General features: G+C 42.4%; 1 protein-coding gene across 9 annotated transcripts in view; it reads right to left on the reverse strand.

Annotated features, from left to right (window-relative positions):
* Positions 1-27,984, reverse strand: part of adgrb3 (adhesion G protein-coupled receptor B3) — a 122,511-nt gene that overhangs the window by 16,520 nt on the left and 78,007 nt on the right. For all 9 annotated transcript variants that reach the window (XM_047342299.1, XM_035172111.2, XM_035172113.2 and 6 more), the window contains 7 exons: positions 24,239-24,385; positions 23,144-23,219; positions 21,073-21,175; positions 19,741-19,784; positions 6,316-6,442; positions 5,191-5,294; positions 4,949-5,051 (listed from right to left, as the gene is read on the reverse strand). In XM_047342299.1, coding sequence (XP_047198255.1) covers positions 4,949-5,051; positions 5,191-5,294; positions 6,316-6,442; positions 19,741-19,784; positions 21,073-21,175; positions 23,144-23,219; positions 24,239-24,385 — 704 coding nt within the window. The remainder of the gene's footprint in view (positions 1-4,948; positions 5,052-5,190; positions 5,295-6,315; positions 6,443-19,740; positions 19,785-21,072; positions 21,176-23,143; positions 23,220-24,238; positions 24,386-27,984) is intronic.

Raw genomic sequence — 27,984 nt, forward strand, 5'->3', positions numbered from 1 at the left:
CATTGAAGTCATTCCTTGTTGATTGTTAGCTTGAGCAAAGCCACAGATATATATATTTATATATTTTGTATTTTTGTATATGCCAAACAGATTTCAGCTGGGGCCGGTGCCCCCTGGCCCTGGCCCTGGCCCTTGATCTGCCCCTCAGATTGGAGTAAGATTAAATGGGGCCTCTAAATTGTCTGTAGGTACGAATGTGAGTGTTAATGGTTCATATGTCTCTGTATGCCGGCCCTGCTTTATGCTAGCGACCTGTCCAGGGTGTACCCCACCTCTCGTCTAATATGACCATGGCTCATTGGAAAAATCGGCTCGCTGGGCAGAATCACATGAAACGCACTGTATCTGAAGTATAGCACCGGCTTACTCTTCGCTACCCTTCTGATTTAAGAGTGGGAGGAGGAGGCTGAGGCAACAAGTGTTTCACAGAGTGGGTGCTTGGGTGGAGGACAATAAAACTCCAAACAACAAAGTGGCCGCGGTGGTGGTGGAGTGTTGTTGAACCAGCGAGCAAGACACTAAAGTCAGAAAATGCATACTTGTACTTCGTGTCCTACATGAACGTGCCTCCACCACCAACCTGGAGTGAACTCGTGTTTTAAGACTCCTGCCTACTTTACTTCGATATGCATGTAACACTCTCAAGGCTCCAAACAATGCATATATTATTGTGCTGCACCGCGCCAGAGGATTCAAGCTGTTGTTTACCAAGAGTTTGGAAATGAGCTGCATGTTGATTTCACCTGTTTCAAAGTTAAACCTTTAATTACTTTGTCTTGGTTGCTTGAGACAAAGAGTTAAAAGAAAAAAGCATAATTAATTCTTTGTTTCATTCTTGGAAAACCTCAATACTTTTTATTTCAAATGTTCTACTATACTGTCGGAAAACATGTGGAGACACTGAATTTGCGAATGTGATGGGAATGATTAAGTGCATTTCGTTTAAATCGAGGATTTTCAAGCTCTTTGTTATTATAAGGATATGCTTTGATAAGCCATCTGTGCTGATACATAGAGATTTAAAATTAAATGTGTTTTTTATTCTTCTGATGTATCAAAAGGTTCAGGTGCCCGGGAGAACTGCATCTTCTGGAGCTTATTTATATGATGACATTAAGGCTAACACATATCTGATGATCTGTTTATTAACTTCCCTGTACGGACAGGCTGACACGCGGTGGACCTCGGCCACCTCGACCCCCTTCTCACCTCAAGTATTTTTAGTCATTGTAGTGTGAACACTTTTACAGAAACATCCCAGACTCCCTAATTCTCCTGTACCTCCACGGCGAAAAAACAAAGAAAACAACAATGTCTGCCTCTCTTTGTTTGTCTTCACTCCATAAACCGAGATGAACAACGACAGAGGACAAAGCAAGGAGCGCATACCGGTAAAGGTGACTCACTGACTCCCCGCTCCCAGAGGACACCTCCACAGCAAAGAGATGATTTCTATTAGATGATGAGCAACTGTGAATCAACAAACAGTGGAGCCAATTATATGCACTTCTTACAAGAGTTGAAGGAGAAACAGAAAACAAGTGAGGCAGAGCCAGGCAGCGTGGCAATTAAACCCACACGGGGGTGACGTTTTCTCCTCATGTTGGCCTCAAACATTGTGGTTCTACAGTATGTCTGATCCAGCACAACTCAAATATTATTTCTACGGGAGAGACACATTCAAAGCAGCAGCGGCAATAAAGTCACTGGCCTGGAAGTTTCCGACACAGCAACCTGGAGTTCAACAAGACCAAAGCAGCTTTCTAACCTTAAATGACTTTTCTTGAACATAAACTTTAGAAATAAAAAATACAAAATGTAACCTTTGATTCTGATATATTCTTGCTCGCAAAGAACAAAACTATTTGCTTTCTCAGTTTCAAACCTATGAAAAGTGTCTTTCACTACATGAAAACAATTTATTATCATTATGATTATTATTAATATTCATATTAATAAAGCAACAGACTGTAAACAGAATACTTAATACTGACACAAAGTTGACAGGTGAACTTATTTGGAGTCATGTTTTCGGCCACATACTATTGACATTGACTCTTTTAGCCTAACCCTAACCCCCCCCCCAACAGTGTCTATATGCTTCAGTTGCTAACTTTGTCAGGTGCTGGGCAGGTTGCAGGTAAATCAGAGAGAACACCATCACTGCAAGCTGCTCTTTCCACTGAACACAGGTTGATGATTGAACCAACAGAGCAAAGCTGTAAAAACCAAAACAAAGAGCTGAAAGGTGCTAAACTGCTGAGTAAGCTGCTAAGCCTCTATTTGTTTTCATCTCAACACGATGCCTCTGTCACATCACACTCCCATCGGATTGAGGGTTAATCTGAGAATACTGATGAGATCAGCTTTTATTTTTCAATAAAAACAATTATTGCACGTTGGCCCCCTGAAGAATAAATCGGCCCGCGCTGCTTTAATTCGGCAGCCGGTGAGTCAGGCAGGGTAACTTTTGTCGAGTCACTCTGGGGGGAGACGCTGAAATGACAGCTCCAGTATGTCAGTGGGGTTTTTCTCAAAAGCGCATAATCTGGTTGCAGATCTCAGAGACAGATATCCCATCAGAAGCGTGCCGACTGACTATTCCATGTTAAGTGGTGCTCCTCATAATCAAGACAGGAGACGACCGGAGCCCTGATTAAATCTGACAAGGCTTCAAATCAGCTCAGCTTTAAAAAGTGCCCCGAAGCTCGTTACATTCATGGTCTTGCTTACCACTGCGTGCCAGACATGTGAGGGGCCGGCGAGGAAACAGATGAGCCGAAGACGCTGTTTGTTTAATCGGCGGTGCATGATAACAATAACTCATTCGGTTTCAGGTGAGTGTTACCATTTGATCGCATTTGATATCCTAGAAAACAAGCGTCATGCTATTTTTTATTGTTTCGTTCCTTCATTCATTAATCGTGACTCAATTTTCATTGGACATATTAAAAAAAATAAATATTAATGACTAGGAGGAAGCATTTTGATTAATGAGCAGGGTCGGGTTCATTATGAGCCCCAACTGCTGTTCGGCCCATCTGCTCCCAGAATAACTCATACCTGTAAGCACAGTGGAAGTGGCCACGCTGTACGGCACCAGCACAGGCACCGCTTCGAAATGGAATACCCCAGATGTGTATATTTTTGCAAGCCCATTAAAAAATATTTTGGGCGCTGTTCTACATGCTGTTGCGCTCAAATAAAAAACTAAAGCGAATGAATTAATAAGTAGTAGCGGGACCTAGAAGCAATGTGGAGGATAATAAACAATGCTTTCCTTGTAGAAGGTGAAGGTATATACGCTGATAATATGGTTACACAATAAATGTCTGTGGGGTTGGATGTGTCCTTCTGCTTTGCTGCCAAGTGACTGAGAAGTGCATCTGTGTGGGCAGCTTGTAAATCCCAACCACTGTTTGCCAAACAATCTTTTTACATTAGCCACTTGTTTACTGGCTAGTTACGGAGCCGGCGAGAGAGAGAGGAAAAGTGATACATATTTATTGGAGGCACTCCGGCTTTAACTATATGAATCCTGCTGACTTGATCCGAAACCTCGACTCTCGCTCCACATCCCTCTGTTGATGGGCTTGAGTCAATTGAGGAATGCAACGCAGCGAATCTAAGGTCCAGATCCAACCCGGTCAACCTTCCAGCAGAGCTTTATTGTCACCATTAGAGGATCCTTCTGTGGCGGCATCACGATTTTGCTACTTCACATCAGTATTTTACAAGGACCGTTCTGCGAGGTCAGGGTCAGAGGAGGGATCTACCTGAGCACAAAGTGTGAGTTATGTAAGATGTGGGTGTATCCTGCCAAATCCTGCTGCTTGAGAGCATACGACCATGCACCAGTAAGTTTGTTTCACTGTATTGGACTATTTGTTTGAGATCAGTTATTTTCTATCATTTGTTCTATTTATATCAATTATCCACCCTCACTAACTTTATATCTTTAATATTTACTGCATTTAAAGGTGATATATCTGAGAGAAACGTGAGCTCTGATGAAGACTTCAGATGCATGCAACTTATAAAAGCATTATCTTGTTTAGTAATGGTGCACATTAACTTGTGTTGTTTACGTCTAGACAAACAATCCATTTCTCCACTCATCCACCTCTTTTGACTAATGGATAAATGGCTTTTGGATCCATGTGTTTGAATGTGCACACCAGCTAAGAGATCTCTGACCCAGTCACCTTTGATTCAACTACCCGAACTAGGTTCATAACCTTCAGGACAAGTTTACAATCGTATAGTCTTTTTCCAGTTTCTGTAGAGGCATCACGCTTCTAATCGCAGTTAAAGATCTCCACCAAAGTCTCAATGCCGACAGATTAAGGGTCAGCCTCGATTTTGACACGTCCAAGCAGAGACCAATGGTTGCGAGGCCGACGCAGAGTGAAGCCTTATCTCGTATAGAGCCATTAGAAACACTTAATTCTCCATTTGTATGAAATATGACAAGCTTCTTAGTGCAAAAGCAAAAAAAAAGAAAATGAGTAATGAGCTTGAAAGAGGCTATAATCTCCCAGTTATGTTCTTGTTTTTATGCTCGGCGACAGGAGCTAACATCTGGTGCACTAAAGGCCTTATTTTGAAGATTAAATTTCTGGTGAATGTCGTATAATCTCGGCCTTTCTTTCCAAAATAAGACCAAAGCTGATTGACAGCTCTCTAATTGATTGGTAGAAGGTGAGTGTGATGGAGCTTGGCCTTTAGAGGAACTTCTTGACGCACTGTATCACTGCACACGTGTAACAACACAATAACAAGACTAATGCTCACAGCATAGAGAGTACCAGGCTCCATTCAAATCCACAGTGACGTGCCACTTGGATCTTTCCACATTATCTTTGATATGTGAAACAACCATTAGGCCCTCCCCCCCCACACACACACTTTGTAAACCATGCAGAACAAATCCTTAAATAGCACTTACCACATTGTGTGTCTGTGTTTGTCCAATAAGGATCAGTATATTTGAGCAGATTATAGATAAGCAGAAGTTAAGCAGGATGATGGATCGTTCCGAGCGAATGTACCTAAACAACAACAAAAGAGAAAAACAAAAAAAGCAACCGGATCAGTTGCCTTCCTTCCACGTGTGGCTGGACGTCCTGTTTTCAAACACAAACATTCGTTAACAACATCATCGTGTGTGAGAAGCTGTGTTGCAGTTACCTCCATAGCACGGCATAGATCACTGCCAACGTGATCAAGGCGAGGCAGGACAGGCCACAGCCAACTATCAATGTCACAGATGGGACCCCTGAGTACGCCATGCTCTGTGAAGGAGACGGAGCAGAGCGAACCAGTCAGTGGGAGGCTTTGGACGCGGTTCACACAGGACAGTAAATCTTTATTGTTGCCCAGAGAGGAAACCAATCAACAAACAACCGCCGCTAATCTGAATAACTCCACAGTGGGTTTCCCCTTTATGCACTGCGAGGTTAGGGACTAGCATTGCGTGGGCTTGAAGGTTGTTGAGTCGCGAGGCCTCGAAAACTTTCCACCTGTAAATTACATTAGAAAACGGAGAAAGACATGGAAAGCTGCATAGGCCTGAGTGCATGGAAGTGTTGCTCTTGCTTGAGTCTGCCTTCGTGTTGTGCAAGCACAGGCCTAGAATTTGGAGCTATACTAATGCTGTTTCCGACAATATATTCACTTATCCTGAGCAATAAATACGCGTTCATGTCCAAGTTAACAGTCGTCATTCTGCTGCAGGCCTCACAGAGGAGAAGGAACAGCTTCATTTGTGTTATCTCACTTCCTACTGTGTTTCCCACAATATGCAGAGGCCACAGTCTAAGTACTCCATGTTCTCAATGTTAATTACTTTATCCATTTATGAAATCACAGGCTCCAGGTTCTTTTCCAGCACGTAAATAAACAACATGAACTCGAGAGATTTTGATGTATTCTAATGTCACAGAAGAAAAAACACAACAAGGGCATTGCATCCCCAAAAACTTCTTTATCTGAGGCCATAAGGTGGGTTTGACTGATGAGAAGCTGACAGGCATCAGCATGCACACGCCCTTGCGCTTGCACAAGTTATCAGAATAATGTGCAAACTAGAGAATAGCCCCCCCCCCACACACACACACACAAACACACGCATGCACACAGACACTCACACACACACACACACACACACAAGCTCCCTTTACAGCTGAATTACTGTTTAACAGGATTAGCACTGCAAAGATTCAATTCCCGTTCTCACACACACACATGCACACACACGCATGCACACCCACGCACACACACCAAAATGGATCACAGATCGATAGCCACACTTACTATTTCTCTCGGTTGCTGAGCCAAAATGGCGAAGGTAGACACACGATCACACAGGCATTTTGTATGGGATGCATCTGTGAGCACCGTTTTACATCCTTTTTTGGACCAGGCTCCCCAGGAATCGTTCCTGCAAAGAAGAAGAAGAGGAGGAAGAGGAGGAAGGGTTTTTTTTTTTTTAATTCCAGCGGTGGCACGACTTCACACGACTTCTCCACACCAGCGACATCGGAGGTTGTTGTCTTTGCATCTCCCCGATGATTTAACTATTTATTTCGAGCGCTCTAAGAGTCGGTTACGCAAAAGAAAAAAGGAAAAAAGAAAAAAAAAGACAGACACATCGACGCGGCTCTTGTGTGGCCACGAGCAGCGTTTCAGCTGGAGCGGATGGAGAGGCAGAGACACGGAGGAGGAGGACGGAGGGAGGAGGGAGGGATGGATGGATGGATGGATGGATGGAGGGGGGGAGGGGACACGGGAGCTGTCCACGCAGACCGGTGCTGATTGATTCGCCATACGCAGAATAAACAGCATCAGAAGAGATAAGAGCGCTTCATATTCACCTGCATTGGGATTCCTCTCTTCCTCCAAACGACTGTATCACCCCTTTTTCTCCCTCTCCTCCTCTCAATGCCCCTGTTATCCCCCTCTCTTGCCCCCCCTCTATCTCTGCTGTTTTAATTAGCAGCTTGTGGATGCTTCCTCGGGGGGGGTTTCACCCTGGAAACGGCGGACAGCATCAGACTGATTCTCTGTTCCTCTCCGCTGCCGTGAGAGGAGGATGAGGAGGATGAGGAGGAGAGGAAGGGCTGATACAGTGAAGGGAGAGAGGAGGAAGAAAGAAAAAAAACAGAACCGCACGCTGTCGCAGGATCCGCTCACACAGCCCCGCGGTGTGGAGACGGGACGGGATGAAATGGTGGGGTTTGGGTTATTCCTCAAAATCATCTTTATTATTTCTTTTACTGCGGCTCCGAGCTGCAGGAGCGCTTCAGAGAGTAAAAAAAAAAAACACCGCAGAACTAACACCACCCCGCGGAAGCAGCGCCAATGGTTGCAGCCGCTCCTCGCTTCACACCACGAGCAGCCGAGGTGGAACAAAACGAGCGTCTCTCTTCTGTTTCTCACACCTCTCCACTTGTTCTCAATCTTCAGGGGGAAATCCACCTCGAGGAAAAGTCCAAACATCCGAGAAAACTTTACTGACGCCAAAAATGGACGAGGACAGTGGTCCGAGTCATTTCACCTGCGCGTTAGGATTCATGTCACAAACACCTGTTGTCCAGCCAGACAACTTTCTGTCTGTTCACTGCTGCACAATCCAGCCCGTTTCAACACAGAGACAGAGCAGGACACGCACATCAAACTGGAGTGACGCGCAGCAGAGTTCATACCGGCAGTCACCTTATGAAACAGCATTTCAATTAGCTAGATTCAGATTTTTAATTTAGATCTGCTTGCACACACTCATAAATACCATCACAACCCCTGGAATCCGCCTCCTGCTGCGGATCCGCATTTAAATGCGTCGCCCCTCCACGAAATTCCATGGAAGTTGGTGGAGTGGTTTCTGTGTTATCCTGCTAACTAACAGACAGTCACCCAGAGACCGCAAACCTCCAGCAAGACCCACAATTTGGATCTGCACCAAATTGCACAAACTCATGAATAGTATGTCCCCTAAACATCCCTTGAAAAACCAACCTGTCTTGCAATGTTTAAGAAAGAAAACAATCCTGGATCCACACCAACATTGAATGGGCCCTTCCTTGGTTCATGCACTACACCTCCACAAAATATTATGGAAATCATTTCAGTTGTTTTTGCGTAATCTTGCCCACAAACACATAAATAAACAAACAATGCAGACGCAAACACTTGAGGGGCACTGGGGTACGTGGTGGATTTGTGCCAATGTTTTGTTAAATACAATCAGTCCATCATATCACACGCGTGCAGTGGAGAGAGGGTTTGCTTCTGAATGCGACACTCATGTTGTGAGAGTGCAAACAGCACTATGCTCAAAGGGGGATATCTCAAGTGGGCAGTGAAGGGTGTGATGCTCGCTGGTCACCCGGTGCTTCTGTCTGTTCGGTCCTGCAGGATTTACCTCCCATCGACCTTCTCTTTTGAATTACCCAGCAGACTGCAACCTCTCACACGGGCTCAGACTTCGTGGCTGTTGTTTGAGCTGCCAGAAACCAACTTTAATCATTGTTTCAAAACCCACAAGATTGTCAGACACATCTACTGACGCAAACCACAGGAAACTAGAGTGGCTCTCAGCAGAGAGCATATTTCTGCCAAAGTCGTTTAAATTCACTAGATTTTAACTGACCATGTTCTGTTCAGTTGCTGATCACTTAGGGAGCAGTGGAATGAAAACAGTTTGTCAGACTCTCTGTTTATATGACTTGTAGACCTGAAGAAGAAGCAATATATTCTACAGTGCTATATTAATATTGTGAGCATAATATTGTATGTCATTATCATGTGCAATGCTTCTCAAAATGGAATTTCCAATCCTACTTTTTCTCTTCCTTGTTTTGTCTACTTGTTTTAGTTTATTCTTTTATACTTTTACATTTTTGTAACTTATCTTACTCCTTATTACACTCCATATTTTTGTACTTTTATATTTTTTGGCAACTATCATATTATTGCAACATCAGAGTTCTCTTATCTCATCTTATTTGACACCGCTGACTTCAGTAGAAAGCACACTGCAGCTGTTGATTTGTGGGTAGAGCGGCCGCTGCCCATGCAGCTGCAAATTCCCAACCAGGACCATCTCTGCAGTGTCAGTGCAAAGCAATAAAGTAATAAAGCAATAACCTTCACCATACACCCCCATATAGCCCCCTCCCCCCTCTTAACTAATGCATGTTTTTGCTTGGCCTGCAGACTGCACATATAAAGCCATACAGCTTATATTTTATGATGAGTCACTCTTATGCTGCTGTTTTGACCAATTTTAAAAATGAAAATCAATTTAAAAGGGATAAATGCACTTGCATTGGTAGCATGAAAAAACAGTGTTATTAAAATGTCCTTTCATACATAACAGTACGAAGCCCATTCAAACTCAGAAAGCCCCTGGAGGAAATATGTCACAGTAGAATCAGCTGCATTCCTGAATCACATCTTAAAGGTCGATGGAACACAATGGATTTGAATCGTATTCAAAGATGTCTTCATAGAAAGGAAGATTCAAACACAGACATCCCACAATAATAAATAAAAGTAAAGTCTATGATGAGGAATTCGACTGGTTAGGGTTGTGAAGCTGCTAATCTGCACTGAATAAATATGAATAGAACTGACAGATGAATAGATGCCAAATGATATAGCATCATATATATAGGCAGGAAACAGCCTTTCTGAGAGTCACCAGGGTGGCTAACGTGAGGCCCCCGAGGGTAAAATATAGACCCCAGCTCAGTCGCCCAATCAGAGCTACAGTAACTGTGAGTTCACATAAAGTTCATGAGTGTTTGAACTTACTGTCACCACGCTGCTGCCTGTAGCCCAGACCACTTAAAGACGACTCAGGAGTGGTGCAAAATAAGGGTTTACTTGAAATATGGTTCCAACTATATCATGAACTTCCAGTTTCCAGCAGAAACCCAGCAATGATGATGAGGAGGAGGAGGACGAAGAGGAACCATCATGGAAGGACAAGCCCCTGCAAGGCATGTACCACTGACAAAAAGAGCAGATATGAAGAGATCCTACCAATGACTGGAAAAAGCTGGATTGACAGACAGCACAGAGGCACTAATCATGGCAGCTAAAGAACAGGCCCTAAGCACAAGCTCCATAGAGGCCAGGGTCTACCACAGCAGACAGGATCCAAGGTGCAGGCTGTGCAAAGATTCCCCTGAGACAGTCCAGCACATAGTAGCAGGGTGTAAGACGCAGGCTGGGACAGCGTACACTGAGAGGCATAACCAAGTGGCTGGGATATAGTGCACAGGAACATCTGCTCTGAGTATGGATTCGGAGGCACCCGAATCCCGATGGGACATACCACCGAGAGAGGTAAGAGAACAACAGAGCTAAGATCCTGTGGGGCTTCCGATTTCCAGACTGACAAACAGCTGCTGGTGGACAGAGAACAGAAGATGCCAGTAGTGATAGATGTGGCAATCCCATCAGGAAAAAGTAACATCAGGAAAAAGGAGCCTGAGAAGATCGAGAAGTACCAAGGGCTGAAAGAACAGCTGGAACAGGAGGAAGGCCCTGTGATCCTCGTGGCAGTGGGAGCATTCGGGGCTATGACCCTCCCCCAAACTGGGAGAGTGGCTCCAGTAGATCCCAGGTAGAAGATCTGAAGCCTCTGTCCAGAAGAGCGCACACCTAGGAACAGATAAGATACTGCGCAGAACCCACAAACTCCCAGGCCTCTGGTAGAGGCCCCGAGCTCGAGGAAAACACACCACCCCATGTGGGGAGCGAGGGGAGATGTTTATGTTTATGTTACACACATAAAGGTAGACTTTTTATTAATTTTGTAATGAATGTGATACTAAAACCAGCGTTAATGTGTTTCATGAAAGAAGAGTAATATATTTAATTCATAGCTCCAAGAAGTGCACAGTATGTCTTTAATGACAGCCTGAACAAACAGCCATGACGTATGAGCCCGTGTGAGAAGTTGCAGAATGCAAAGTACTCCAGGGAGCTTGCACATGATGGAAAACAACATTTTAATAATGGCTCGGGCACGTCATTTAATATACGAGCAGGTTTTATTATTGTGTATCCTGTCAGACAGAAAAGACGGGTCATGGAGAAGCACCGGGTGACCAGCGAGCATCACAGCCTTCACACAGCTGCCCACAAGAGATCCCCCTTTGAGCATAGTGCTGTTTGCACTTTCACAACATGACTGTCACATTCAGAAGCAAGGCCCTCTCTCCACTGCACACTCGCGATATGATAGATTGATGCTGTTTAACAAAACTTTGGCACAAATCCCCCACGTCCCCTGTCCCCCGGTGAGATCTCAATCCTCGACATGATCTGTTTCTAACTTTTCTGACTTGCTAGATGTTTGCCTCTGCTCTGCGCCGGTGGGAGCAGCTGACAGGAGAACATCCCTGGCTGGGGATTTATGTACGCCACGTTTGATGTGTTGTCTGACCTTATCAGGGGCCTGGTGGCCCTAGAATATAAAAAAACAACGTCCCCGAGAGAAAGTGTCAGCGCTGATGTTAACCACAGCGAGGCTGATGACACGACATCCGTCACGTACCCATTTGTTGACCATCCTTGTTGTGATGCTGTGACAACTTTGTGCTGAAACTTCCAGGATTGGAATGTGACAGACTTTAATCACGCTCCGGTTTTTAACATCTTTGGGTGTCAAGACGCCTGATAAGTGACAGTGGAGTGGCACCAGCAAAACTTTAGATGGCGCATGCAGTATTTAAACCGCTGTGTGGAAGTGAAGCAGAGAGACAGACGGTTGCTAAAACGCTCGTGTGCCTCGCTGGACTCTGACAGATTGAGGTCCTGCAGTCAAAGAGATCGTATTACCGAACCCATAACTTATCCACTTTGGAGTCAAACAATGAAGCTCCGTAGCCTCACAGCACGGTGCAGCTTCACCGGTTAAACGCCCAGACAAGGTCGCTGTCTCTTTAGCCTTCATTACACTGCTTTGCATATTGTATGTTTCTCCCGTGATGGGGGTACAGCCACCCCAAGAACCTCTTTAATTTCTTTGCATGCCCACGTCAGGATTAGCCACTGGGCTAGTTGGTGGCTTACGGGCCCGAGGCGATGCACTTCAGGAAATTCGAGGAAAGTCTTGAATGACTGACGCGAACTGACAGGCAGAGGAGGGAGGGGGCAACGCTGCATGAAAAATAGAATACTCCATCCATCCTGGATCTCGTGATGATGGACATGTGATTTTTTATTTATTTTGCAAGAAGAATCTTATTAATCCTGAGTGGGACAAAACTGTGGTGGCAGATAAGGGAAAAAGTTGATGTTTGGGTTTTGTCAGTGAGGATGTGAATAACACAAAAGTCAAGATATTATATCTCTGCTGTTTTCGTTTGTTACCACTGCCGAGGAGGTTATGTTTTATCTGTGTCTGCTTGTTAGTAAGATTACAGAAAAACAACTAGATGGAAAACAAGAAACGTGTATGGTAATTGATCTTCCATTGTATATGTTGTGTACACTGAATTTATACATATCTGCATATTCTTACTCTGCTTCTTTTTAAATATTGTATTATAATCCACATATGTTTTTTTCCAAGCTTTTTATGTTGTACTTTTACGTTTATTTTGTATCTCTTTGTTATTGTCTTGGTCTGTAACCCACTATCCACCTGGGATCAATAAGTATTTCTGATTCTGAGAATAGGGAACAGTTTAGGGAACTGATATTTATGAGTATATGCACTGTACTGAGTCTCACTCTCGCTATGACTGCGCCACACAACTTGCATTCCTTATCATTTCATTTTTTATGAGGTATTTGATTCTGTGTAGGGTTTACAAGTAAATGCATGTATAAATACATCAACCAGGGCCAGCGGAGCAGGTAATTACATGTAGCACCAGTGAGTGTTCACATCATGTACCATGTCAGGGTTTACATGTGATTCACTCCCACACACACACACACACACACAGCTAGACCTCCTGCAGTCACATAATGCACGGTTAGTGTCCTAGCTTAGACGCCCCATAAACATCGTCCACACTGTGACTTCTCCCTGCCCACATCCTCTTGCAGTACATCGGAAAGTGGACATCCAGAGGTCCCAAGCAGAACTGGAAGTTGTTTAATTTCATGATGAATTAATCCACCAGAAATAACCCCAATGCAAAACTCTCGTTCTTATCCTCTCCCCCATCTGCAGCGTAGACAGTTCCCATTCAAACGCAGCTGAAAAACAACAAAAACCTTCCCACAAGAGCCTGAATCTGATCAAGTCTGTGGCGCAGGCGAGTCTGTTTGAGGGTCTGTGACGTGAGAAACTGCCGATCTGAGATACGGAAATGTCAAAAGAAGCTTGACGTCAAAGAGGAAAAACAATTAACGAGCTCTTTCAACGGAATTAGAAAGATTAAACCTAAAATTAAATAGAACTTCAAGTGAAAGATGGAGGTGGAGATGTAAATTCAGACGCATAAAAAACGCAGTATATCACCAGCTCCGGGTGCTTTTACTGTTTACTCAACTTGTCCAACTTCTTAAGTAGCTTTAAACATAAGTAGATTAAAAGGATCAAAAGAAAGTGGTGACAAATATTATTAATTACATTATAAATCGAGCTTTGCACGCACACACATTATATAACTCTCTCTTTTAACCGTGCATATAGCTAATTAAAGACCGTAGGTGATGTATATGCTGTTGACTTCACATGTCCCCTGGTAGATTCTTGTTTCTAGTTAAGCTGGGACAAAAACGTACAGTAGAGGTTTAGCTGGGTTCTTAAGCTTCGCCTCGGCCTGGCGCGGTTTAGTGTGGCCTGTTTGGCTCGAGTCCAGGCTCGCCAGATGTTCGCAGAACCCATCGCTGCCACAGCTGCATTTCATACCTTCACATGTAAATGATTAATATGCTTTGATTCCTCAGGAGGTAGACTGCTCCCGCAAATCTGTGGCACTAACTGTTTAACACCAAGTCATCTGGAAACTGATTATATCACAAATGCAATATCACAAGAATTACAACGTTTTACTACATAATAGTTTAGGTAAATATTTTGTTGTCAAAGGTTTAAAAGTGTTTTTTGTTGTGACAATTCTGAATTTTGAAGAGTTTGTTATTGTCCACTTACTAAGGATGAGTTTATACAATATATTATATATTAGTGTATTTACAGTCAAATATAAATTCAGTCAATATCAAACTCACAAATAAACTGTTTTGTATTTTATATTGATGCAAACAAACTCACTCAATAAATAACTCCCACTACAGTTATGTCAAACATATCTTGCATGTTTGCCAGTAAAGTTGGCAATCTGTTTGTTTATAGAGCACCATAAAAGGAAACTATACATTTAATACTAACAAGGACAAAGTAATGATATCATTTATCACCTTCTGTTTGCTTTCAGAGGAAGAAAAACAATAAAGAAGGGTAGATAAATGTGAAAAAGTAAAAAGAGAGGTGTAATAAATGTGGCAGTCCGTAAAAATACGGTGTCTTAAAGGTGTTTTATAGAAGGCTCCAGATGCTGTTAATCCTGATGTGGCGAGTAGTTCACTGATAAAGGTCGTCGCTCTCAGCCTGATGTTTGGCCTCTTGTCAAAGTTGGACAGTAAAACATATTTGATTTAAAAGAAAGAAACACACTCATATGTGTTTCCCTGCAAATATTCATTATGATTTTAAAAGCATCTAATTGCTGCAGGATAAGGAATTAGTCTGTAATGTGATTACAATATTCAAAATGAGATGAACAAATCTTTCTGAGCCATTTAAACAATAATGAGCTCTTCCGTTTGTTGTCAAGAGAGTGAAGAATAAAATATTTCCAGTGATTTTTATAAAAGTCATAGAACAATTTAGTACCTGCATCCTTGAATAGATAGTTTGATTAATTCCAGTATTTTTTTTACCTTCATTTTGTGAACACAGTGGGGACATCACAGGGCCGCATTTACTTTTTTGCCTCCCCTCGCCACAGTGGTGAGATATTGGTCATATCAGGCTTGTTTGATAGCTGAAAATATTGACATTTGAGAGAGTAATAAAAGTGTATACATCTGAGCTGTTTACGTCCGGTGCTGTGGAGCTGAAGAGTAAATGAAAAAGATATTGGCTCTTCAGATGCTCCAGAGTTTTTTTTTTTTTTTACAGAGTCGCATATCAACATGTTTATTTACAAGTTTGTTTGATTCTTTTCCTCGTTCATTTTTAGTGATTTCTGATTTTGAAAAGGTAATCACCGAGGCAGCAGGCTGTCCCACAGTTCTCTGGGATACAAGACAAACGCAGGAAGCTCATGTCATTGAACCTTCAATAGCTCAGATAGATAGATCATATTTCATTTGTCTCATACACCAACCATACACCGTACGACCTGCAGTGAAATGGTTTTCTGGGACTCTCCTTGACATGAAGATAAGATAAAAAGATTTCAAAAAGAAATTTACTTGGGAACTAATTATATTGTTGACTGATTACTGCCTCACTATTTAAAATGACAAAACTCTTCTTACTAAATCAGAATGTCAGTGTTAGAAGATTTACAGAAAATGTACTATTGTAAAATTACTAATACCACAGTTTTCTTTGCTAAAAGTACAAAATGTATTGGAACAAATGAAAATATAAGTATTAATTTAGGGAATGGCCTTCTCTCAGATCCTCAGTTATTACATTATTGATCATTATTATGATTATTATTATGATTATGCTGTAATTGGACTTTAGTTTGTAATTAAGTAAATGTACTTCCCATGACTGCACATTATTACCCTGAGTTATCATAAAATGATGTGGGTCTCATATGGGCGTCTTGTATTACTAATACAAAATCTGAATAGACAGAATAGCTCAATTTTACGGACATACATTTTTTCTGAAGTGTTTCTCTTACCTAGTTTCCCTTAAATAGATGGATTTCATTATATATCAAATTGTTCTCATTAAAACTGTTCCTTAATTTAGCAGAAAATATCGAACATCAAATGAGAATCCTCTGTGCATAGTGAAGTAAAGGACGAGCACAGAACACTGCGAAGTGAAGAATGTATGGATTCCATCACAATGTGAAGCTGTCGCTCGAAGTGGTGAACAACAAAATGAATTCACGCATCTGAACGTGTGAAACAGATCATGTGAATGTGTAAAAATGTTCTGAAGCTGTGGAAATAGTTTGTGCATGTCTAAATTGTTTTTCACGCGAATAAAATGTAGACGTGTAAAAGGTTTTTGTTGCTTTACAAACATTTGTGTATATGTTAATTAAATTTGTGGAGGAACATGTTCATATATATCGACAATGAGTCACACAAATTTGGCTCAAATGTTTTAGTCACAGGCAAATAGTTTGACCCTGCATTTATTCCTCTGCTAACGAGCCAATCAGCATGTTACCCACTCACGATCCAATTAGACTAAGTCACACTGTCCAAGAAGAAGAAGAAGAAGAAGAAGAAGAAGAAGAAGAAGAAGAAGAAGAAGAAGAAGAAGAAGAGTAATCTCTCAGAATCTCTCTTCTCAAAATTCACAGTTGAAAATATTCCTGCACAATATTTAATCACACAAACATACATTTTTCAATTTACACGTGCAAATATATATTTTTGTAGCTGCAAAACTATCTGTAGATTCACATTATGTGAAAGTATTCGTGGAAATCATTGCGAAAGCTCATAACACCAATAACCCTCCTTTAAAACATCCTCTCAGTTGCTCACACAAACAGACAAATCATGATGTTTTCTCCCTGGCGCTGTCACACAATATATATATTTCAGCCCTGTGCTGAAAGTGAAGCAGCAGAGACTCGGTGCGGGATCTGTCTCCGCCTCACGGCTTCATTCCAGCCGCCTCGAGTGCACAGCTCAGTATTCTCATGTTGTGTATCCGCACCACAACGAGTCGGTGAAACAGGAAGCACAAAGGACTCAGCTCTCCACTCGTGAACAACATTTTCATTCTGCTAATTGTTATAGTGAGCACTCTCATTTTGTTTGAGCCAACATGGCTGACAGATGGTGTATTACCCCCTCGATGGGCCCGGAGAGTGGCTGCTAGTCTGTAACGGGATGAGCCAACTGTTTGAAATGAACACGGTAATCATAGCACGGAGTCATTCAGCGGAGCCCTGATTGTAATGACTTAGGGTAAAGCAGAGGAAAAATAAATGCTGATATCCAATACTTGAAAGTCAGAGAAAGAGAATAGAGCAGAGTCGTCCCAGTTTCGTCTTTGCTGTTCAAAAATAGAGCGCATGCCCTCTGACAAAACAATAGAGGACAAACATGCAGAATCCACATGTTATTTCAGAGTAAACTGTTGCCTAAGCTGCTTCATCCACAACTGCTGTTTGTGTGCTCACAAATAAAAAAGCTGAAATCCAAACCTCACAACTGCCGCAAAACCCGCCACAGAACAAGAAAAGCCAGACAATGGAAACAAAACCACAACAGTAGTGAGCGACAGCAGATGTTGACAATAGAAATAGCAGAGTTAGTTCCTGCGGTCAAGTAAGCCGTTGTTTGTAAAAAAACAAGAAATGTCAGTTTCCATTTAAAATCAGATGCTTGTCTACTTGAGGTGTTACGGTACCGGGGCTTAGAGCATCCAAAAAGGAAGAATGCACCAGTACTGTAAAACCTCAAATAGACAAGCATCAAATTTTGTTGTGTTTTGCCTTTTGTAGTGTTTTGTTTTTTGACATTGTGTTGCATTCTCGTTTTCTGTTAATGTGCATGTGTGACGCCATCTTCCTTATTTTTGAATCTTGATATTGATTCAAATTCCCCTTCTGGTTACTCGCTGTAACAGCGAGTAGCTCTAAATGGTATAGGTTCTCAAGTATGGTTTAAAAAGAACTTAAAAATACATGAGGATCAAATGCTGGTGGAAGCAAACATGCCTGGAGCAGCTCCTGTCAGGACTGAAACAGAAGGAGGGCAAAAGCATGTGTGTGTTTACAGCGCACCCAAACAAACCACGAGCTGAGACGATTCACCACATTCAACGATGTCGCCCGACACCAAATGTTTCCCTCCACATTACAGAGTGTGACACGCAGGCAGCACGTGGCCCCTGCATCACCACCAATGCACACATGCATCGTTTCAGTGCTTCGTGCAGAGGTTTGCAATTTGAAGCCAACACAGGAAAAGCAGCATCAACAATTAAAAAAGATTACTATACATAGAGAGATGATTAGAGCAAATATATAAAAAAAAAAGCAAGAGCAAGATTTCTGCAGGTTTCAACAACTTAAATTTAAGACAATAATTAATAAACCTTAAGACCCCAATGTCAAGTTATGAAATCACAATGAAATATGATAACGAGAAGTAGCCACGGGAATAACCCTGGATAAAACATGTTACCTTGGAAACTAGAGGCAGAGACAGAAGGCATCCGCAGTCTTTCCCACAACCACATATTGTTTTATTGCCGTGTGCTAATATCCGTATCATTAAGAAACAACCACAAAACATGGAGACATAACAAACGATGCATTACGCCAAACAACTATTATCTTTAAAATATAAATGTTATATTTTAATATATATGACATTATAAGGCCTAAAATTAAGTTAAATTAAATTATTGATATTTAGGTTATTTTGGATTTTTTGGATCCTGCAGAAACCCGGGGGAAAAAAAGGCTGTTAATAAAGAAAACTATGCATATGGGGTTTGCCATATAGATAATTGTAAGCTTATAATTTATAACTAATAAATAATACACAACTGTTAGCTAATATTTTCGTGTAATCAGTAAATAGTCAGCAGTAAGTAGTTTTTTAAATCAGTAAATAGTCTCCTCCCAGACAGAGCAGTGAACAGGCCTGAAGCAAAGTCTTAAGAAAAGTTGAGTCTCTGCAGGGGGAAATGCTTCAACAACTTTGGTTCTATCAACACTGCAACAAGAACATTGCTGTCAAATGTAAACCGAGCGAGAACAAAAATCATTCTGCTGCAAACAAGGTGACACGGAATCAACTCCGACAGCAGCACAACACCGAACTCTGGCAAAACAAGCCCAGCGTAAAAAAAACCAGCAGCAAAGTTAAGTTTCAGAGAAGATGATGATGTGCGTATACACGTGGGTGTTTTCAAACGTCCTTGTGATATTTGCTATGTTATATTACTGTCCAGTATTTACGTCTGATGTCCAAGCACTTCCTGGTCTGTTTCTATCTCCGTGAGCTGCTGTTATCAACAAAATCAGCTGAAATGAAAAAGAATTTCACATGTGTGTTAAAGCCGACACGTGCCAATCATCCATGCTTGGTTGTACATTCTGTACAGTACAGCTCACTTGTCCAAATGACTGCAGAATTGTGATTATATACACTGAACCAGTGACTCATGAGTGACTCATGTCAGGATGGAGGTATGGGGCTGAACACAGGAACACTGCGTCTGTAGAACCAGAACAACACCGACTCAAAGTACAAAGAAAAACTCCACAAACTGAGACTTCGTGAGTTTGATTCATAGCAGAAACGTTTGTCGAGGTCTGTATGCGTCATGATATATTTATGCCCATCTGACGAGAAGAGTTAAATGTAAAATAATGCGCTATTAGGTTGCGTCTATGTAAAGATATGTGCAGAGAGAGGACGCACACTAACCCAAATTCAGAGGTGTAACAGAGAAGCACTACGACAACACTGAAAAGCTTGATATTTAACAGAGTGACTGAAAAAACAAGCGAGTTAAAAAGTAAAAAGTTCATGCCCACTTACATGATGTTGCTGTCCCACAGTGCGCAGTACGGGTGCATTGTTCCCTGCAAGGCAGGAAAAAGGACAAAATGTTCACCAGATAGATTGTGATGATGACAATTGCTCTTCATCGTCACCGTCGTTATAAATGAACTTCGTGTTTGCCCTTCTGTGCAGATCTTAAAAACATAATAAAGTGTTTTATGGATCACACAGAAACTACAAACTGGAGTGTGTATTACATTATCGCACATGGACGCGTTGGTTGACCCGTTCAGACTTACATGCACTTTACATCCCGGTTGAGTAACAAGGTCTGGATCATAAAAAGGGAAATGTCCTCGTAATGATCCGACTTGCAAATTAATTATCGAGCCAATTAGGCCCCATTGTGTGCAGGGAGGTGCCGTGGTCACTGCCGGAGCTCATACAGTCAACAGATAGGACCTCGGGACCGTCGAGAGCCGGTGTCATTATAATTACATATTTTATCTCCTACAATCAATGAACATCACAATCAGAACTTCACGTTATTTATTCTTTTTTTATCTTGATTCTGTTTTGTTTTTTTATCCACATTCTCTTTTACTTTTGCCTCAATTACTTCTCTACATCAGATTTTTCATTCTTATTTTATCTACCACCATCACTTTCCCTTTCTCATCATGAGACAAACTCATCTTCACCCCGGTCATGTCTTTGGTATCTAACTACAACAGGACTGTTCACCCATCCATAATTCTAATTAATCCGTTTTTATCTCTCTGTCTGGCCTGCCTGTCCATCTGTTTGTCTGTGTATCCTGTCCGCCCACATGTCTGTCTGTCCGTCCATCGATCTGTCAGTTTGACGGTCTGTCTGTATGTCCTGTCCACCTGTCTGTTTGTCCTATCTGTCCACCTGTCTATGTGTCTGTCTGTCTGCCCACCTGTCTTTCTGTTTGTCCCGTCTGCCCACGTTTCTATCTGTCTCTTCTGTTTGTCCACCTGTCTGTCTGTCCTGTCTGTCTGTCTATTTTTCCTGTCCTGTCCGCCCACCTCTGTCTGTCAATCCATCTGTCTGTCTGAATGTCTGTTTGTCTGTCTGACCTGTCCGACTGCCTGTCTATCTCTGTGTGCTATCTATCTGTCCACCTGTCTGTCTGTCCTGTCCGCCCACCTGTCTGTCTGTATGTCTGTCTTTCCTGTCTGTCCCCTTTCTGTCTGTCTGTCTATTTCCACTCTTGTCTATCAGTGTAGGTTAATCACCAGTGGTTTGGAAGGTGAGGCAGAGAGGATTATGGGTAAGGGTAGGTGTAGCTCCTTCACCTGTGTCTGTAATAAAAAGATGACAGAACGTGTCTGTGGTGCTTACGTTTGCCAGGTGAGCCAGTTCGATCTCCATTTGGGACTCTGACACTTTGGGCTCAGGTCTCACCGTGACAGCGATGACCTTGGAGTTCACAACAGTGTGGTTCCTGCGTCAAAGACAAAAAACAGTTAGGAAACAAATCTCATTTCCTGGATATTCTTTTTAAACCCTGTTTAATTGAATCATCGAGGTTCAAGTGTTAAGACAACGTGTTAAAGCAGAGGCTCCTCTTTGATATAGAAGCTTAACCGTGATGGTATATTGTGTATCCCTGTAAATGTTACATGCAGCTTATTGATATAAAGGATGAGCACTATACAACATTTGCAGTGTTTAAAGCCTTGACCCTGATTTTACTTCAAACACCCCAGGCCTCTTTTACTGCTCTGTGAAGAAGCATTAACACTTAAGGATTAGATTAAGACTTATGTGGGATCTGGAGCATAAGGAACTCTTGGTGTTAAAACCTGATTTGGTGTCTGAGAAGATTTTGAATTTAAAGTTCCTCTCTGAGGGGCTAATCTAATTATCTGAAATCGGGAGTGCAAGTTCTTCAAATTAATTTTTTAAACCTTGCAGAGTGTTAGTGTAAGGTATTTTTTCTCCAGTGCAGCTATAACCCAAATATCACACGGACTTCAAAAGCCGCCCATTAGACGTGAAAGCCGCTTCGCAGGATGTTTTGCAGGTGTTTCAAACACCCAAGCAGATCAGAAACCCGAGAGAACAAATCAAAGGCTCGAGATGTTTCTTTGTGTCTTTCGCTTTGAAAAAATCCGGCATTCTACTCCCGTTTCAAAAACCCATCTCCAGCTATTGTATAGTTGACAGAATATTATTTTTTATTAGGAGATGGAATCCACGAGCGCTTCCCACTAAGGACGGAAACTGTCAACCACACAGAGACAGCAGAGGGGAGCGAGGAGCGGCCGGCTGTCCTACCAGCACCACCTGAGAATCATTTCATCTGCCTTTTTGCAAATTGTATAAGTCAGTCACTTTTCTGGACTCGTTCTATCATTGAAATCGATGGAGCAAAGAGGTAAGTTCTTTTTTGACCCCTGCTCTCGGTGCGCAGAGAAACTTCTGACATTTACTTTTCATAGTTGAAACCTCACAAGCTTAAAATCTGGCAAATAGAAGATCGGCGTATCCCCTTGTTATTCTAGGGAGAGTGACCTTCGGCGTCACATCATGAGCTCCTCTCCACACGTACACAGCTGCTGCTGCTGCTGCTGCTGCTGCTGCTGCTGCTGCTGCTGCTGCTGCACCTGTGACTGACAGCCTGGCCGGTCCTGGGATGACCGCTCCGTCCTTGGGCTGTTTGTGCCAGGGACCTGTTGATCGGGCTCTGACATCCCGGTGGTTGTCTGGGACGTCCCACTGCTTGTTCCAGGCTATAACGTCGCCCTGAATTAACTCCACAGTCCGTGTTTCACTAAATATGTTTTCTTTGAATTGAACTAGTTGTGTTTTGTAGCACAAACCCCTCCTTTGATGTTTAAACTGTATATGCTTTCTCAGCAGTAATGACTCAACAAGAATTAGAATGTGAAAGGAATATGGAGGAAGTTTATGAAAACGTGATTAAAATAAGTTAAAAATAATTACAATTAGTTAATTAAAATGAGTTAAAAGGCTGTGCCCAACCTCTATGTTATACATGTGTTTTTGTTTTTTCCCATAATTTTGAATCTAATCTTATTTTCTGCTTGTGTTTGAATAGTTTGTGTTCTGATTGTAAACCCATGAATTGTAACTTGGAAGCATTAAAGCTGCATGTATGTATTATATTGAGAAAAAAAAAAAAGGTAACTTAAAATAGAAGAAACAACATCAGCAGCACATTCATCTGCTTTTCTCTTTCTTCCTGTTTGACACGTTCAATGTGATTCTGCTGCAGACGAACAGCCGAGGGACACATGAGTGAGGCACAGTCTCTTTTTAAGACTTAATCTACAACTTCAAATAAAAACAGATACCCGTGCTGCTTCCAAAGGATTAAATCTGTCATATTGTTTGTCTTTTTTTTTGCAGTTCAGACAATACAGACGAGGAAATGTGCTGCTCTTACTTTGGTGAAGGCAGCATGAGTCCGAGAGTTTTGTAAAGAACTGTTCCCAGAATGAAGACGGGGGATCCTTCCATATCTAGAGGAGAAGATGAAGTATCAGGTATCATCACTCATAGACTTTTATATTTATAGCATTACACAACCTTAATATTCAAGTGGATCGGATTCAATGAAGTAAATATTCAAAATGTTCATGCTGTGTAGATTTAACAGTGTACGGTTTTGCTTTCCAGTAATATGGCAGGTTTTCATAACCGGAGACAGTTGTAAATGGGAGTAACACTTGGCTTATGCAAACCTGCTAGTTTGTTCTGCCAGTGCAGAATCTGCCAGTAACACTTAACACGACTTAAGACTTTTTTTTCCCCGATTTGACAAAGAGTACTTTTTGCAACTTTTTGCAGCAGACTTTGTCGACGCTGCTTCTACACAGCGTCCAAATGAGAGTGGCCGGGATCAGGCACAGGTTCCTATAATCAATCCCTTGTTTTGTTATCTTTGATATATTCCAGATAAGACTGATTACACCAATTAACCAAATTGTCTGGCTCTGGATTGCAGTGTACTGTGGCAACTGGCACCGTTTGAGAGGAGGCTCAAAAATGCTGAGTCGATTGGAAATACTCGGCGAGTGAACAAGCGAACGCAAGCGAACCGGCTTTGTTCGGAAGGCGTGGTAGTTTTGTTTCACTCCCCAGATACAAGGGTCGGAGTAGCATAAAATGAAAAATATAATACATCCTGCAGAAGACTAATGCTGCTGTGCAAAAGTCATACCGCAGGTTTCCAGGCAAAGCAATGCAACTCAAATCACTCAGCGTTTGCCGAGATGTCAACATATTCATTTTCCGCTCCTCAGCAGTGGCCCCCGAATCCATCACAATGTGTTCGCTGTACATTCATCTCACATTTCCACTGCATTTACCGCTGCAGATGCTAGAAAACATTACAGCTGGCTTTAAGAAGGAGAAAACTTTCCGTGTATGTCCGACGAGAAATAACGCTCGTGCACGCGGACGTGTTCGCGTGGCTCGGGGTCCTGAGTGAAGATGTACAATTGAAACGTCTCCGTGGGAAATATATTGCGCCACGTACCTGCTGACTGGGAAACAAAGAGGCCCTTCGGGATGACCACTTTATCTTCGGAGTTCCTGGCCCAGTCGACCATGCCTTTACGACCCTTCATGGGGAAGTTGATGTCAGTCATTACAGACACTGCTGGAAGTCTCTGGATGCTGGCCACTGCAGAATTCAAACAAACGGAGCAATGGAGAAATATGGATGATCAATATACTTTAGGGCTATTTATGCATTAGTAGATTGTCTTACAGAGAATCGCAGTGGATACATTTACCAGAAGTCTGTTGTAAAAAAAAAAAAGGCTCCTGCACATGATCATATTTTCTCGCTCGGGCCACTGCTCACATGTGAATTATGGAGTGAAATAAACACACAGATGCATGATTAATAAGTATTTCTGTTTCCAAGTTTAGTTTTAAAACCAGAATGGACACATGGGAAATATAGAAGAACAGAATTATAAAATAAAATCTATTGCTCTTCATTATTTGTCTCTTTATTATAAACTTGTTTGTGCCTCAGGCTCACACACATGCAGGATGGGACGCACACAGAAATCAGTTGTGTGGTCTGTGGTGCGTTTGAGGTTGTTGTTGTGGTTGTTAGACTAGCGTTTTTTTGGGGTTGTGATAAAAATGTACAGTGAAGAAGAGGAAGATGTTGGCAATGTGGCTGTTGGTGAGGAGGAGGAAGAGGAGGAGACAGGTTTAAGGGAGTAAGAGAAGGATGTGACAATTCCAGCCATGTGGGGTCAATAACACAAACATCGTGCTATTGGTTGAGGCTGAGACCTCAGCATTGCAAAAGTTGAACTGCACGCAAAGATGTCTTTAACTAAACACATGGAATTAGTTATTTAACCGGCTCTATTTCTATATTAAGATATGCACAACAAAAGTGTGTTTTACTCTCTAAAATCAGTGATCTGTATATAAACTCTTAGAGGCTTTGGAATTACTTTTTGGAAATCCTTTGGTTTGTAATTTAGAATCCATGCAGCATTAAGGGTTTTGGTGTTTGACTTTTCATTTTCTTTTTTCCCATTTTACCTTGAAGTCAGTCACCTTGTGTGTTTTCCTGACTTGCTTTACTTCCTGTCGCTGTCTGGTTTCCTGCGTGTGCGACTGTCTGCCCCTCCCTCATGTTTCACCTGTGCCCAATTATCCCTCACCTCCCTCATGCATTTAGTCTCCGCGCTCCTCAGTCTTCTTTGTCACTTCGTCTGGCTTTGTTCCTGCTGGTGCTCCCTGGTGTTACCTCGTACTTGCTTTCCGTATTTGTTCCTGTTCCTTAGTTTTTATCCTGAGTTTGAGTTTTGGATCCCCAAACTTTCTTTTTCTTTGCCTTCCTGTCTGCCAGCAGAGACTTGAAGCCTGTGTTTTAGATTTAATATTCTTTCTCTGCATGACTTGCTTTGTCTGACGTCTGCTCTCTGGGTCCTGTAAATCACAACTCCTCACTATATAATAGTCCCATGACCTGAATTCAAAAACACAGGATTGCTGCCTGCAAATTTAAATTCTCCACTAACTAACACCATCAGTTTGAATCTGTGTTCATACTAACTTGTGTGAAAACGAATATTAAGTGACCACTCACATACTGCATCCGGCTAGAATTGTAACAGATTGCTTGAATACTGGCTTGTCTCCTATGTATGTATATAAGCAGTTGTATCATTGTAAAATACAGAATTTAACTGCTCAACAGCAGTTAGCAAAGACGACATTGTCATTATTGCTTGTAATGGATTGTCCATGTTGCGTGCGTGTCTATGTCATTGTTTCCAAACGTGTCCGCTTTGGCTCGTCCAAACTGAAACGGGGCCAGCAGTGATTCCAAACTTCTTAGCTTAAGCAGCTCTAAGACTCCAGTGTAGTGTGGACACCAGGCGTATCCGTAGAGTTGATGTGTTTTCAAATGACAAAAATGTAATAGTGCGGATGTAGCCTCAGATTCTGTTAGTATTTTAAAAACTGGAGCATAACAGGCCTATGTCTTCAATTGTAATAAACTGTAACCTCAGAAATCCTCACTTGAAGTCTCCAAATAACTTAACACCAATCTGGATGTCTTTGGATTGTGGGAGGAAGCTGAACTCCCCGGAGAAAAAAAAAAAAAAGGACACAGGGCGATTGAATATGCAGGTAATTTATAGTAAATTCTCAAGTGGTTTTCTTGCAACGCATCCACATTTACCACAGGGTGGAAAATCAAAGCTACCACATGACAACTTTTAGACTGGTAATCTCCTTAATCACTGTTTTCTTCTCTCAGCTCCCCGGTGAGGTGCAATAAAACACCAGTCCATACGCCGACAAGGAAAATACCCAGGATCAGCTGAAGCGGCCTCAGCATTACAAGGGGAGGTGATAAAGCTGCTCTGTTGTCTACCTGGTGTCACATCCAGTCCCTGTCAGGTGGTGCTTCACAGACACAGAGAGGAATCTGAGGCTAATCCCACCATTGATGCACAAGCTCCATTGTTCCTCAGGCCCAGCCAGTTTTACAATTTTTAAATCTTGGAAAGACGCCACGACTGAGTGAAAATCTGAGACAGGGAAGGTGTGTCTCTTGTGTTGGGGATGATCGAGCTGCGGGCATGAAATCACAGAGCACCACAAAAGGCCCCCGTTCACAGCGCCAGATGTTGGGAGCAGCGGTAGCTAAGTGTTTGTGTCGGCGGCTTTAGTCACGAGGCACGCTGTGACACACATGCCGCTATAGGCTTCTGGGTAATGCGGCAGGTAAATGGGGCTTTCCACTCGCCTGACGGGACCCGGCAGCATAAATAAAGCGATCGCGTTGAACTGTGATGCTTCTGAACACGGATTCGCTGAGGGAATTATAGCAATGCGCATTACATCCGAACGTGCTCATAAGAGACTCAGCATTCAGTCTCAAGTCTCAAGTCAGACGACATCAACATTCTGCACAGAAAAAATAAATCACTGAGCATTCGCAGCATCTTATTTCGTGTGTAATTACGATTAATCACTATTAATGTCAAAACACTCTCCGGACCATGAAGTGCGGGCTCACAATAGACCCCGAGAAGAAAATGTCAAAAGTGAATGATGTCTTCCACCTTCAAAGTGGCATTTAATTTAATTTCCAACATGTCCCGAGCATCACTTTTGTCCTCCAAGTGTTTGCTTGCGCGGCAAGACAGTAAGTTGCCGGAGTGCGCAGCCTTTTTGCAATCAAGGTTATTTGACTAAAAGTGGGAGGACAGAGGACGACGCACTGGTGACAGCCAGTATTTATCTAGGTGTCAAGGGGCTGCCATAAATTAGTGACGAAATGATGCCGCAATATCTTACTCGGCCAGATGCTGTCCACTCGGATTCGACCGATGGCTCCACAAAACTTTCCATTCCTTTAATCAGAAAAGAGACACGCCGCGAGGCCCGAGCTGGAATGGCCGTGTGGCTGGCGACCAAAGACCTGTGAGCCGTGTCCGGGGTGAAATAATTAACATGAAATATCTGCATCCCCATGTCTTAGTCGTGACTCGTCAAAACAGAGATTGGCGTGGGACTCATGCAAATACGGAGTCAAATGTGAAAAAAAACAAAAGGAAAATCCACCGCAATCTGGAATTTCTTCACTATAATGACAAAACCGAAAACGTAAACAAGAAGCAGTAATTTCTTTCTGAAGGTAGAACACAGAGTTCTTTCTCCCTACAAGACCTCGGTGCTTTCAACCAGCAGCCAGCGAGCTTCTGGATGATTCCAGCCAGAGGCAGCTCATTACTG

This window comes from Hippoglossus stenolepis, chromosome 12, assembly GCF_022539355.2.
Source record: "Hippoglossus stenolepis isolate QCI-W04-F060 chromosome 12, HSTE1.2, whole genome shotgun sequence".
NCBI classification, from domain to species: domain Eukaryota; kingdom Metazoa; phylum Chordata; class Actinopteri; order Pleuronectiformes; family Pleuronectidae; genus Hippoglossus; species Hippoglossus stenolepis.